The sequence below is a fragment of the Calliphora vicina genome, chromosome 5 (genome assembly GCF_958450345.1).
Source record: "Calliphora vicina chromosome 5, idCalVici1.1, whole genome shotgun sequence".
In the NCBI taxonomy this organism is placed as follows: domain Eukaryota; kingdom Metazoa; phylum Arthropoda; class Insecta; order Diptera; family Calliphoridae; genus Calliphora; species Calliphora vicina.
In genome coordinates, this window is record NC_088784.1 from 70,023,859 (window position 1) to 70,039,123 (window position 15,265).

General features: G+C 29.3%; 1 protein-coding gene across 2 annotated transcripts in view; it reads left to right on the forward strand.

Annotated features, from left to right (window-relative positions):
* Pdk (pyruvate dehydrogenase kinase) overlaps positions 1-15,265 on the forward strand; it is a 38,082-nt gene that overhangs the window by 17,452 nt on the left and 5,365 nt on the right. The window contains exons 2-7 of one of the 2 annotated variants that reach the window (XM_065514581.1): positions 7,303-7,510; positions 7,581-7,771; positions 7,843-8,192; positions 8,290-8,514; positions 8,589-8,687; positions 13,780-13,978. In XM_065514581.1, coding sequence (XP_065370653.1) covers positions 7,303-7,510; positions 7,581-7,771; positions 7,843-8,192; positions 8,290-8,514; positions 8,589-8,687; positions 13,780-13,836 — 1,130 coding nt within the window. In that variant the 3' untranslated portion in view covers positions 13,837-13,978. Of the gene's footprint in view, positions 1-7,302; positions 7,511-7,580; positions 7,772-7,842; positions 8,193-8,289; positions 8,515-8,588; positions 8,688-13,779; positions 13,979-15,265 lie in introns of those variants that run through there. The other variant, XM_065514580.1, reaches the window with a different exon arrangement.

The following is a 15,265-nucleotide window of genomic DNA, read 5'->3' on the forward strand; positions in this document are numbered from 1 at the left end:
AATTGTACATAACTGCTGAACTGTGAAAATCTGAGAACTATTATTATTTAGCATTATATATTTTTTTTAAATATTTAGAACAAATAATATAAGGATTTTTAAAAAATATAAATAATAAAGTGTAACACAGGAAAAAGAAATTCATAATTGGAATGAATTTTTTAATAAATATTATTAATCGAACATGAATTTTTCCCAAACTTTTTTCATTCAGAATAAGAACATGTTCATAAATATTATTAATTTGTACATGAAGGAAATTTTTAATTTTTTTACACAAATTTGTTGCTATTTTATAATAAATTGCATTATGTAGTTCAAATATTTTTGTATAATATCCCAATATTGGCCAATATTTCTAAATGTATAGAAAAGTCTGAAACGTATACATATTTTCTCATTGTATAGCTGAAAATCATAAAAAAATTAAATATTTTCCAAGAAAAATTTCAAACATTTTTGAATAACATAAAAATATACTAGAAAATTTAAAAAATTTTGTTCAAGCCTTCTAGATTTTATTTGAAAACAAACAAGTAAGAGTGCTATATTCGGCTATGCCGAATCTTATATACCCTTCACCAAATTATACTTCAAACTTTTAAATATTTTTAGGTAAACAAAATTAAATTTTTTTTCCATTTTTTTAATTTTTTGGAAAAAAATTTTTTTCGATTGTTATTTTAATTTTTTTATATTTAAAATTTTTTTTTTTAAATTTAAAAATTTTTTTTTTTTTAAATTTTAAAATTTTTTTTTTTAAATTTAAAAAAAAAAATTTTATAAATTTAAAAAAAAAATTTTTTTTAAATTTTTTTTTTAAATTTAAAAAAAAATATTTTTTGTTTTTTCAATTTTTTTTTTTTTTAAAAATTCGGGTTAAAATTTTTTTCCCGATTTTGACCCATTGTAGGTCCAACTTAATATGGTCTTATATACGTAGTTGCAAATGTCTTTGAAATATCTATCATTAGATATCCATATTGTCTATATTAATGTCTTAGTAATCCAGATATAGGTAAAAAATAGGTCAAAAATAGAGGTTGTCTTGGTTTTTTCCTCATATCTCAGCCATTTGTGGACCGATTTTGCTGATTTTAAATAGCAAAATTCTCGAAAGCATGTCTGACAGAATTATTGAAGATTTGGATCCCGAAGATATCTGGGGTCTTCAAAAAACTGATTTCAACAGACAGACAGACAGACAGACAGACGGACAGACAGACAGACAGACAGACAGACAGACAGACAGACAGACAGACAGACAGACAGACAGACGGACATGGCTTAATCGACTCCGCTATCTATAAGGATCCAGAATATATATACTTTATAGGGTCGGAAATGAAAAATGTAGAAATTACAAACGGAATGACAAACTTATATATACCCTTCTCACGAAGGTGAAGGGTATAAAAATAGGGAAAAAAATTCTGTGAAGTTACGCAATAAATGCCCTACACTTTTTCTTCAAATCGTTGGGCAGTTGCTTTTGTTCCATTTGATCATTTTCGTAGATTTATATTTTTGTAGCAATTATGCCGCGAACGATTCAGAGACACTTCATTAAATTTAAACACGTTTTTACAACGAGTATAATAAACACGTTTGTCTTTAATATCATTAAATATATTATAAACTTCACCGTTAAGGATTTATACATTAATTTAATTTTCTTTAATTAAACACCGTCTAGCTTTGTTCATGAAGTTTTATATTATTTAGCAATGTAATTATTAAATGTCCCGTTAATAATATTCGAGCGGTTGTACCTAAGTCAGGTAGTATTTAAAATATGTATGTGAAACACATTACATTTTTAATTCCATGAAAATTATTGGCATTTTATGGCTTATATTCCACGTATTCCTTTTTAAGTAATAATATAACAGGTAATATTACTAAATATTGTAAAATTTTCCAAAACAACGTTGAAAAACCCATTGGTGTACTTTCGTATTTTTATTTTGACCTACTATATAATATAAATATAAATTTCAGTTGTATTTTTATAGTCAACTAGCTTGACTCGGTGCTCTTCGCTAGCCCTGTCGTAGTAAAAAAAATATATAGCCTATTGACGCTTCCCAGTAAGGATCTATCTACGTTCCAAATTTCAATAAAATCGGTTCAGCCGTTTAGGCGTGATGCTCAAACAAATATAGATTAATATAGATTTTTTCTTATTGCACACAATAAATACTACAAGTGAATTGAAATCATCTCATACAAAAAAGGCCTCATACATGATTTAAATGACTTGAAATTATTTTCCATGTCATCCATGCATCTGTTAATTTTTTTAATGTTGTGTGTGTTATGATGTTGTTAAAATGATGCTGCGTTTGTTTTTTGTTTTGATATACATTGCCTTTGCGTGTTGCTGTTAAGTAGGTAAAAGAACATAACATGACATGACAAAAGCATCATGTGGCAATTGTCTTCATGTTAAACAATGCTGCATGTGCAGGTCTTTACTACACACTACATAAACTTTAACGTTTTCTCTCGTGTCAACGAGAAATAGCAGCTGTTTTTATAACCATCATCATGAGTGGCAAGAGTATGTCGTTCCGTTTGTTATTTCTACATTTTTCATTTGTGATCCCACAAAGTATTTATATACTGGATCGTTATAGAGAGCGAAATCGGTATAGGCATGTCTGTCCGTCTGTATGATGAAATCAACTATCCGTAGTCTCCAAATAATTTACATACATAATTCATACATCAATATATCGAGAATTCTTCTGGCTCGGTCGACCCAATCGGTCCACCAATGGCTGAGATATAAGGAAAAAACAGTACATTTTCTTTTTGACCTAAATCTGGATTACTGGAAATCATTAATGTAGGAACGTGACAGAAAACAGTGTTTGACAGGGGAAAAGGACAGGATAATCGGCTAGGTTTACATGACAAAGACAATGGTTAATGGTTTGGGTTTAAGCCGAATGAAGACAGGACGGAACAGGAACACTAGTATAATACTAGACGCACATTTTAGACAGTGATCATTTCAGTTGTGGAGATCAGTCACTGAGTGAGAATTACTCAGAGTGAATTTGTTATATTTTGAATTATTGTTTATTAATTTAAGTATCATGTAAATAAAATGTAAATAGAGTTTTTTTGGATGAATTTGAATTGGAAGAAGAGTTTTAATTAGAGACAGAGAGGAAGTTACTATGCCAGAAAGAGAAGTAGAGTTGTACAATTGGAAGTTAATCCAGAGAGATTGAGAAGGAAAGGTAGTTTTCAACATTAATATAGACAAAATGGACATCCAATAATAGACTTTTGAAAGATCTTTGCAACGGCGTATATAAGGACAAAGTAAGTTGGACCTACAATTGGTCAAAATCGGAAAAAATATTTTTTACACCGATTTTTTTTCACACAAATTAAAAAAAAAACATTTTTTAAAAAATTAAAAAAAAAATAATAATTTTGTTTATTTAAAAATATATAAAATTTTTATTTTAAAGCATAATTAGATGAAGGGTATTTAAGATTCGGCCCAGCCGAATATTGCTCTGTTACTTGTTTTTAATTTACATGGTTTTAAAAAATTATTAATTTCAAAATAACATTGATTTTTATCGAGTCATTTTGTAGTGTTTTTTCTTAGCAATTACGCCAAAATAGATACTATTAAAATAATTGATAATTAATGACCTCTAAATGTTTGTTTTTATAAAGATTTAGAAAATGGCGGTGATCCGAGTGACATTATTTTTAAATACGATTCATCATACAAAAAAATTCACTTTTCATAATTAATACCTATACGTTATTGCTAAAATTAAAAATAAACATTTAATGCAAACAAATAAGAACTTTATTTACGTTTTGCATTATCTAAATATTTCAGAAAGTTAGTGTCTGGAAATTTAAAAAAAAAAAATTGCAAAACAAAACACCAACAACTATAGTTAAATAAACATACATACATAAGTATAAAAAAACACAACAATAAAAACCAAAACAATACCAAAGTCCAAATCTAAACGTGTTTTATATATTGGAAGTTTTACCATTTTAAAAAATAAGAAAACAAAATAATAAAATTAAACCTCCAAATAAAATGCCCCTATATCTTCATATGTACCCTCGTATTGTATATGTATTGTATTTATATACAAATGTATATATTTTTAAAATCTACGTGTGTTTTATTTTATATATTAAAAAAAAAAACAAAAATAAATAGAGCAAAAGATAACAACACACTCACAACAACACTACCACTTTGACAGTCTTTAACACACACTTGTTTTTGTTTTGATTACCATTCTTAACATTTCAAAGGCCTGTCCATAATTTTTTTTTTGTTATTGTTTTTCATACGCACACGCCCCCTTATCTCTCTCGTGTTATAGGGTCTGCTATTCTAGAAAATGTTGGGCGATTTCTTTAAATAAATATTAACACAATAATTGTTATTTGTTTATGGAAATCGTATGGGACATTTTGTGACTTGATTTTTGTTTTGTTATAATTAATGTACACCGAAAAACTAATAAAAACCAGATATTTCTGGTTATACATACAATGTATTTAGTTTGTTGTTGTTTTTTTCATACGCTCTCTTTTTTGGTTAAATAATTTTTGCCTAGTCATTCATGTTGACGAATGTTTGGTCAGAGTATAACACACTTTATAAAGTTTTAACAGTGGACTGTGTTTATATTGGATAATTTATTAATAAGTATATATTGTGCAGGTTCCAATTTAAACAAAATTTGCCATCTTTCTGGCAACATATCGAGGGCCTATATTCAAAACCCTATATTTTGAAAAACACAACTTTTCAGGAGAGCCATATTATGGATTCTTTGACAAAAGAACTGATCATATATTGAGGCCACGAACGAATCAAATTAATTTCGGATACTCTGAAGTGAAGCTTATCCCAGAGAGACCGTTCTACTTCGATCGAAACAAAAAGTAGTCGGACGGGGAACTGTGTGGATGATTTTCGGCCAATGCTCGCTTCAAACGAATCAGTTCCGGTACAGGTTTCCTGTGATGGTCTGGTCAGATTTCAGCAGCTCATAATAGATAGGACACTTTTGCTCCCATGGATATTTAGCTTTGGTGTCGATTCGATTGGATGGCCGGGCTTCACATACGATCTCTTACGTTTCGGGTTATCGTAATTGATCCATTTTTAATTGCAAATAATCACCCCTATCGGCAATAACATGCGAAATTTTGTTCCCATGAAATATCCATTTCCCTCGAAGGGAAAATTGCTATCGGGAATATCACGATGAACTTTACATTCACAATAGTTGATTTTGTTCGTAGCAGCTGTTTATTGTTTACAAAATTCCATCTAAAAATTTCACAACAAGGGGAATTTTTTCACGTGAACAAAGTTGATGAACAAAAAAAGAAAAAGGCAAAATATGTCATGTGAAATATTGATTCGCGATAGGGGTGAATGATTCGGTGCTAAAATGATTTTCTTTTATTACGTTCAAGCTTAATTTGAGACTTGTAAAATCGTCTTTCAAGGTCTCTCAGCTTCAATTCGTATGGTACCCAATTTCCCTGCTTTTAGATGAATAAGGTTAGGTTCCACGGGCAGCCACTTCTCCAGCAGCTCACTTGCATCTATACAAATCTGATCCCATTATGATACCCAAGGGGTAAACAGCAGGTTATTTACAATACTTCCGTTATCTCCAAGTTAAACCAACCAAATTCCCTGATGAAGTAGTAGATTCGTCTAAGAGTCATCCTTGATAGCTCATCCAAGCATAATAGGAATGAAAATCCGAGGATACGCTCCCTCAGGTTAGTCAGAGCCGGACATTGGCAGAAAAGGTGATACACAGTCTCTTCCTCTTCTAGCATATGTCCCAATAATACAGTGTCCTGTAATAAAGAATACAATTAGCCTTATTTGCTCACGATGGTATTCCATAAGTAGTTTCGTCCTGGAGCCATCATATGCGGGTCAAGTTGTAGCACAGGAATGTTCTTTAGTCCACCTGTTTTGTGTAGTCTCATATAGTTTCTGCTGAACAGCCATCTTGCATTTAACAGGGGAAATACCAGAAAAGGGATCGATCGCCTCCTCATTCATCATCGCAACCCTTTTGCATCCAAAACGTTCCAAGCATAGGGTAGATCTAGAGGCGCAACTGAGAGTAAAGTATATTAAAAGTATTTACTCTCTACCGATTTTATGGCTGCTACAAGACTTAGGTTTTTGACAACAGATTAAAGTTTTTTGTCTCTCAGTACCGCTTCTATATTATATATTTTATTCTATGGTTCCAAGTTTGCACTAAATAAATGTCAGAGGATGTCATTTCATCATTTGACCGACAATTTACTTCCTAATTTAAAATTTTCCCACCCTTTATTTTGTGGATAATAAATTTCAAATATATTATTTTCAAAAGCATCCACTGTGTCATTTATTATCCAATTTTCTCCAAGTCATATGACACAATGACTTTGCCAATTCTCTCGCATGTTTGTTATGAAGAACAATTAATAATGATTTAAGCATAAATATGAATATAATTATTCGATTACTGACGTCACAGCACGAGTGCGTTTTTTTTAAATACGCAAATTTATATCATAAGTTTTTTTTTTATAAATTTTTAACACGCTTTTGCGAAATATTTTATATAAATAAATCGTAATTTTTCGCACTCATTTTGTCTAGACGATATCATATCTTTGGCCCAATTTGTCTATCCTGTTTCAGCTGATAACCAACTATTGTTTAAATCTCACATACACACATACAACACGCTTAAAGCGTTGCTGCTAATCAGCTAAATATTTATTTATATTTTTATTGTATGAGAACATTTAGCAAATATTTATTTAATTAATAGAGCAAATAAATCAACTTATGTTTGAACCAAATCTTGTATTGAAATAATATGGTTTAATGAGCTTCATTGTACATACATACATATGTATGTCAATGGTTTAAAGCCCACATATCAGAAACTCTCTTGTCAAAAACCTAACTCAGTTGTCAAAAACTTTTGAATGACTTTATGACTAGTAGACTTCTGGTTATTGTTTGGTTTATATAGTGGACTCTAGTTTGAATAGGGCCCAACTTAAATATTAGCTACAAATAGATTAACAAATCTATAAATTTAGCCTTAAACAAATTGTATAAACATTATAAATAATTGATAATTAATTTATTTAGCTCAAAGCTTTATCTTTAAACATGTCTACGTCAGGCTTTATAATCATCTTAATGAATTTAAAATGATTTAATTAATAAATCTTTTTTTTGTTTTCTATATTTTTAAGGTCAAAATGCTTGTGAGAAGAAATCATTTATATTCTTACGTAAAGAACTTCCGGTACGTTTGGCGAATATAATGAAAGAGATTGCTTTATTGCCCGACAACCTGCTCAATACTCGTTCCGTTAGCCAGGTCAGTTCGTGGTATGTGAAAAGTTTCGAAGATGTCTTGGAATTCGAAAAAGCTGAACCAACTCACGATAATCTACAGGAGTGAGTCTGACAAAATCTAACAATAAACCATAAAACAAAATAATGAAAACATTTTATTTACCATTTACAGTTTCTGCCGATCATTAGAACACATACGAAATCGTCACAATGATGTGGTACAAACCATGGCGCAAGGCGTCATCGAAATGAAAGAAATTCAGGGCAATGATGTTGACTCATCGATGGAAACATCGATACAATACTTTTTAGATCGTCTTTATATGTCACGCATCAGCATACGCATGTTAATCAATCAGCATAGTAAGTTTTCATGTTTTATTTTATTTTAAATTTAATTTAATATTAATGGTTGCAAATCTCTATTTTTTAAGCTCTTTTGTTTAGCCAATGTACCAGCGATCAAGGCCGTCATATAGGTTGTTTGGATCCTGCTTGCCAACTATCAGCTGTTGTTGCAGATGCCTATGAAAATGCCCGCTTTCTGTGCGATCAATATTATTTAACCAGTCCGGAATTGGAAATTGTTGAACATGATCAGGTATCTGGTGAAACATTGCCCATACGTACGGTCTATGTGCCATCGCATTTATATCACATGCTCTTTGAATTATTCAAAAATTCAATGCGTGCTGTTGTTGAGACCCATGATAATGAAAATTGTGATAAATTACCACCCATCAAAGTGTTGATTGTGCGCGGTAAAGAAGATATTTGTGTGAAGGTAAGTGAGAGTACAATAGATTAGTTATTATTAAGGAACATTAAATAAAATGTCACATGTGAATATATAATAAAACCTTATTTTATTTTTCTTTTAGATCTCCGATCAAGGTGGCGGCATTGCACGCTCTCAAACCGATCAACTTTTCAAGTACATGTACAGTACGGCTCCTCAGCCCTCAAAATCTGATTTACATACTGTACCTCTAGCCGGCTATGGCTATGGTTTACCCATATCACGTTTATATGCTCGCTATTTCCATGGTGATATTGTGCTCTTGTCCTGTGAAGGTTATGGCACAGAAGCCATTATTTATTTGAAGGTAAATATAATTTTAACTTTAATTTTGAATACCATACTTATTAAATTCCCTTTTTTATTGATTTTTTATAATAGGCATTATCCGATGAAGCCAATGAATTGTTGCCCATCTTCAATAAGACCAGCTCGAAATTCTATCGCGCCACAGTACCCACCGGTGATTGGTCCAATCAGGTAAAAAGCTCTAAAAAGAAGCGGGATATAATACATGCCTCTATTTGAAACAATCAATTTGAAAAGACAAACTGTGTTGCGAAATTCTAATTTGGAAAAACAAAACAAACCATAAAAAAAATTGAAAAAAAAACCCTAAAATAGACTCCCACTTTTTTTTCTAAAAGTAATTTAAAAAACTCTGTGTTGTTATACATATTATTTTGTGTTTAGTTTTTAAAAACTCTCCTTTGTTTTAAGTTGTTTTAATTTAATTACATATTTGGCGTTTTAGCTTTTTAAATGATCCTTTCCCTCATCCTTTTAATAGAGATGATTTATTTTTTCTTTTATTTTTGTACTTTTTAAAACTAGACATATTATTTAAGTCAAATTTTTTTATTTAGTAAATTATTTAGTTGCCTTGTTTAGAAGAGCTTTAATTAATTTGTTTGTCGTTGGTTTTTTTTAGTCTATTTAGTTTTAAGCATTTGTTAAATGCATGTATATTTTTTATAATACATAGTTTGAACCAAAAATGTCTATACAAAAAAAAGTTTGTTTAAAAATTATTATTTTAGGTTAACATTCCAAAATCGTTACAATCTGAAATTTTGGTTTTATTTTAAATGATCTTTAACATATTCACACGAAAACAAAAAAATACACGAAACACTTAATTAAGCTGAAAAAAATAACTAAATAAAACAGAATGATTATTTTGGGTCATTTGAATAGTATTGAAAAGTACTTTGAATAATATTTTGAATTGTTTGCTATACTGGTCACAAAAAACTAAATAGGAAGATATGTTTTATGGTTAGTTTAACAGTTAGCCGTGTAAAGGAAGCAAGAAAGAATAGCTCACTTGGGTCTCTTTGTGTTGAAATGTTTTACGGTTGAGTTCAAAGAAATTGGAACTTTGAAACATTTTCACTGCCCACAATAAACATTGAAATAGTGCCTTATTTAATACATATATGGTTACTTTCTGCTGTAGGGAATTTTATTTATTATTTATATAAAACACTTGCTAACAAATTTAGTTTTGAAAATAGTATTTTTATTAAAAATTAGACCTTACTTTCCTATTCAAGTGACTCAAAAAATCAGCATATAGTATACATAAAAAATATTGTATTTAACATAATGAAAATTAACAATAATATATAACAACTATACACTCATGTATTTGTTTATAAAGCATTTAGATACACCTGTTTTTCACAAAATTATGCCTTTTTTATTTATGATTTTATTGTAAATATGTACTATGTACTAACTAGTAAATAATACAAATATATATTTAGTATGTAGAACAAATATATAAAAAAACAAAGGTTGATTGCTTTATTACTACTACACTGTTGTACTCATTGATATATGATTGGGATAACTGACATATGTACATCTAAAATATATTTTAAATTCTGTTTATGTTTTATGATCAGTTAATTAAGTTTTAGTTTTATAACACTTTACTATACATATTATTTAATATACTAATTGGAAATTATTTTAAATTATATTTAAAGCACAAACAAGTTATTTTTGAAATCAAATAAAACAATGTTTTAAAGAATATTTTTTTTTTGTTTTTTGTTTCTCTCTCTATATTATTTCCACAACACAACATTATTAGAGTTCGACTGAATGATCGATTTCGGATTAGGTTTCGGCCAGTATTCGGGCACAATTTGGCTGAATAGTGAATTCAATAGTTTTTAAGAAAAAAATATTGATTATGCAATTTTGAACGAATAATATGTATAGTATAAAAAATAATAACTCAAATAGCAATAATTCACTTCATGAAACCATGCCCAAAATCCTTTTTTAGCTTTATTGTACTTGAATATGGGGCATTTCATGTCCAGTGAAGCAACTTTTGAAATCAATGTCTTCAGATCAGGATGAAATTTTAACCAAAAAAATAAAAAAATGTAGATTTTGCAAAAAAAAAGTCAAAAATTGTATGTCTTGAGTTACAAAATATTTTTTTGATAGTTATCCCACTAAACGACCAAAAACCTCTTAAAGTAAAATATCTAAGCATTCTTTTAAGCAAAAAAAAAAATATTAAAAAAGGGTCCATTTCGATTTTATTTTTCACCTTCGTGAGAAGGGTATATATAAGTTTGTCATTCCGTTTGTAATTTCCACAATATAATTTTCCGAGCCTATAAAGTATTTACGTATATCTGGATCCTTATAGATAGCGGAGTCGATTAAGCCATGTCCGTCTGTTTGTCTGTTGTAATCAATTTTCTAAAGACCCCAGATATCTTCGGGATCCTAATAATTCTGTCAGACATGCTTTTCAGAAGTTTGCTTTTTAAAATCAGCAAAATCGGTCCACAAATGGCTGAGATATGAGGAAAAAACAGGACAACCTAGATTTTTGACCTATATCTGGATTACTAACCCCCATTTTCTCAATCTCTGGTTATTTTTTATCGTGACCATAAGTTCTCGTACAAAAAAATGTTAATTGGAGGTTTATCGTTACGAAAAACGATAATCAGATATTCAGAAAATGGGGGTAAGTTATTAATATAGACAATATGGATATCTAATAATAGATATTTCCAGGGACATAACTGTTATAACCAATATTGGAAAAAATCCTGAAATAATTGTTTATCAAGAATTTTTGAAAAATGGTCCCTGAATAACAGTTAAAAATAACCAATATTATTTTGGTCTTTGGTAACCATTATAAACGATTTTTATTTCATTTGGTCTTCAATAACCATTATAAAAGATTTTTATTTTTTTTGGTCTTCAATAACCATTATAAAATATTTTTATTTTTTAGGTCTTTGATAACTATTATTAAAGGTTTTTATTTTTTTTTGGTCTTCCGTAAACATTATGAGTACCAACAAAGTTTTTTGGTCGCATGGACCTGGTTTTCTTGTATTTTAAAATAGACAGAGAAAGATAAATTGTTCCATAATTTCATAAGAATCATGAATATTTATGATTATAAACAGTTTTCTTTTAAAATGTGCAATATGTGATAGCTATGACTAATTATGGACCAATCGGCATAAAATTAAGTGACATGTCTTCTGTATATATGAAAGTTATTTGTGCTAAATTTTATTTGAATACCAACATTTTTAAGAAATCTATACTCGTTAAAATGCTTTTCGGAAGTGGGCCTTATATGGGAGCTATGACTAATTATGGACCAATCGTCACAAAATTTAGTAGTGAGAGTTCGGCTTATATAAAACTTATTTGTACTGAATTTGGTTTGGATATCTATATAACTAAGATATTTATGAGGGATTATCTATTTTCAGATAGGACAATCGTTTGGGGGCTAGGAGAAATAATAGACTGATTTTAACCAAATTCAATAGACTTCGTCCTTGGGGCACTATACGCTATATCACTATGGTGGTGTATGGTATAAATATTTGTAATTGCTGTAGTCTATCGAAGACCAAAAAAATAAAAATCATTCATAATGGTTATTGAAGACCAAAAAAATAAAAATCTTTCATAATGGTTATCAGAGACCGAAATAAATAAAAATCTTTCATTATGATTATTGAAGACCAAAAAAAATAAAAATCTTTCATAATGGTTATCAAAGACCTAAAAAAATTAAAATTTTTCATAATGGTTATCATAGACTAAAATTTTTTGGAGTTATTTTTAATTGTTATTACGGGACCTATTTTTTTGCAGTTATTTTTTCTATAACCAATTGCTTATTTAAAAAAAAATAACAGTTATTTCGGGTCCCTGGATATTTCAAAGACCTTTGCAATGACATACATATATAAAAACTTAGTAAGTTGGACCTACAATGTGTCAAAATCGGAAAAAATATTTTTTAATCCGATTCTTTTTTCACCAAAATTTTTTTTCGCTTAATATTAAAAAAAAAAAATTTAAATTTAAAAAATTAAAAAAACAATTCGTAAATTTTTTTTTTTTAAGTATAATTTGGTGAAGGGTATATAAGGTTCGGCACATCCGAATATATGTAGCTCTCTTACTTGATTTTTTTTTTTCGAAAGAAGAAATAGCTATCTAAACTATTTGGGACACATTTTGCTAAGAACAATAGTTATTACCTAGTTACACAAATTTCATCCCTATCGGAAGACATCGATTTCAAAAGTTGGTTCATTTGACATGAAATACCTCATATATTGCACATTCATTGCACAGTGTGGAAGAGTATATCTGTAATTTCTAACACTTTCAGACACAGTTTTATGAGTATATGTTTAAAATCAAAACAATTGCATTTTTGCATTAATTAATGTTAGTTTATTATGAAAAATAAATAAAAAACCACCCCATTCCAAGGTTTTTATGGAATGTGGAGGTTAGTTTATTAAAAATATTTATTAAAATAATTATGATACAAAACGCACTCGTTCAACAATACTGTATTAACTCTAACTTTTCTGAAACTTCTCGATATTTTTTTGTATTATTTTATCAACAAAACAGTATCAACTCAAAATACAACCAAATTTAAATAAAAAAATTTGATTATTTTTAACTTGAATAAAGGCTCAATTCAAAATAATAAATTTTTTTATGAAAATATACGATGTATTTCTATTTAAATTTTTGTATTAACTAAAAATAATACCTTTTTGTTGATACAAGGTAGTCACTAATTATCACGAAAATAGTCTCAAATGTGGTTTTCGAGATGAAAGAGTAATCGGAATACGTTGAAATTTTTATAGTGATAGATATTGATGTTGTTAGTTGATTTCTTGCAAAAAGTGAATTTTTAAAAATTTTGAGTTAATACAGTATTGTTGAACGAGTGCGAAATTGTAATTGTTTAGCAAAATGCCAATAAACTAGAAAAGTAACCACTAAACTGCAAAGAGCTAACTGTCTCATTAAATACAACTGTGGTTTTGGTCCTGGGAAACCACCGCCTTTCAGTCGGACTCTAAAAATTATCCCTTTTTTGTGTGTATTCCATTATAATAGTTTTGTTATTTACCTCCCGCTTGTGTGTGGTTTTGCTGAAAAATGTGTACGTGAAAAATGTGTTACTTTTTTGTTCGATGGTTTTATTTATAACAAAATTCCAATTTTATTAAAAAATTAATTTCATTTACAGAACTTTATGAATCGTTGGCGTTATATATACAGTCTTTTACGTTCCAAAGGAGATTAGTTTACAACGTTTTAGTTAAGTCTGCCAATAATCGATTTGTGATTTTTTTTTAGTTTATAAATTTTTGTTTAGCTTAATTCTGTCTTTTATTTTTTTATTTAATTTAGCAAATAAATGAAAATACATAATTTAATACTACATACACATTTAGTTTTTTCAATCGGCACTGCATTCTCATCTTGGTAAAAATTCTGTTTCAACATGGTGATCATCTATCGGCTTGTTAAAATTTTAATTTGGTTTAAGTATCACTGCTAATGCACAGTAAGATTGAGTTATTAATAATAAATGCAGTAATATTGCATCATTGAAAAATAAAACAGCCAATGCAGCAGGACAGCGCTCTGATCGATTTGAGAGTATGCTTATCTCGCGCGGAAGTGACCACAATGATCGTGCGATTTGGCTCAGCCATACCTTTTACTGGAAGAGTTTTCAGAAGTCTAATAAACCTATATGAAATTCCGCCTGATCTATGTGGCATAGCCATTGAAAATTGGACAAATTATAGCTACTGTGTGGTGGTGATTTTGAAAGAACTTTCCCGATACCAAACATTAGAGTGGAATGGTCCCACTTTCTACAATTCGACGTCGGATTCAATAACAACCAAAGAGAGAAATATAGTTATTAAAACATAAACAAAGACATGTGATATATGTATAATGATCGTGCTTAATATGACGACACAGTAAATATTCTGGGGCGTGGCAACAAAGTAATGTTCACATTTCTGGGATCGTCTTCACCTAATCTTTAATTCTAGAGGGTACCCTCAAATGCGTTGTACTGTTATCATTACTGCTTTCTGGATTTCAATAATGAATCTATCAGGCCTGTCACAAAATTCCATTCCGATCGAAAGTGGAATTAATTCCGTATTTCGGTTCTTCAGAAAAAATAAAACGAAAATTTCTTTCGGAATGAAACCACTTTCAGTTTTCAAAGTGAAATTGATATTTGTTTGTAATTATTGGTTTATCTAACATTTTTAATCAATTTATGTACCTAAAACTTAACTTTTGTTTTAATATAAAAACAAGTAAGAAAGTATGGTCTGTCAAGCCCGACCATATAATACCCTACACTAAGTAAAATAGCAAAAACATTTTTCTTTTAAAATTTCAATAATTTATATTTTTTAGTGATTTTCGCAAGTGGGTTATATGGGAGCTATGACTAATTATGGACCGATCGTAACAAAATTTGGTGCCATGAATTTTGTATATGTAAAATTTATTTAGATCGAAATTTGTGGAGATACATTTATAAATTAAACATTTATGACCGATAAATTCCAATTTCGGAAGGACATTTGTATGGGGGCTAGGTGAAATAATGTCCCGATTTCAGACAGTATCAATAGGCTTGGTTCTTGGGCCGAATGAATAACATGTACCAAATGTGATCGAAATATCTTCAAAATTGC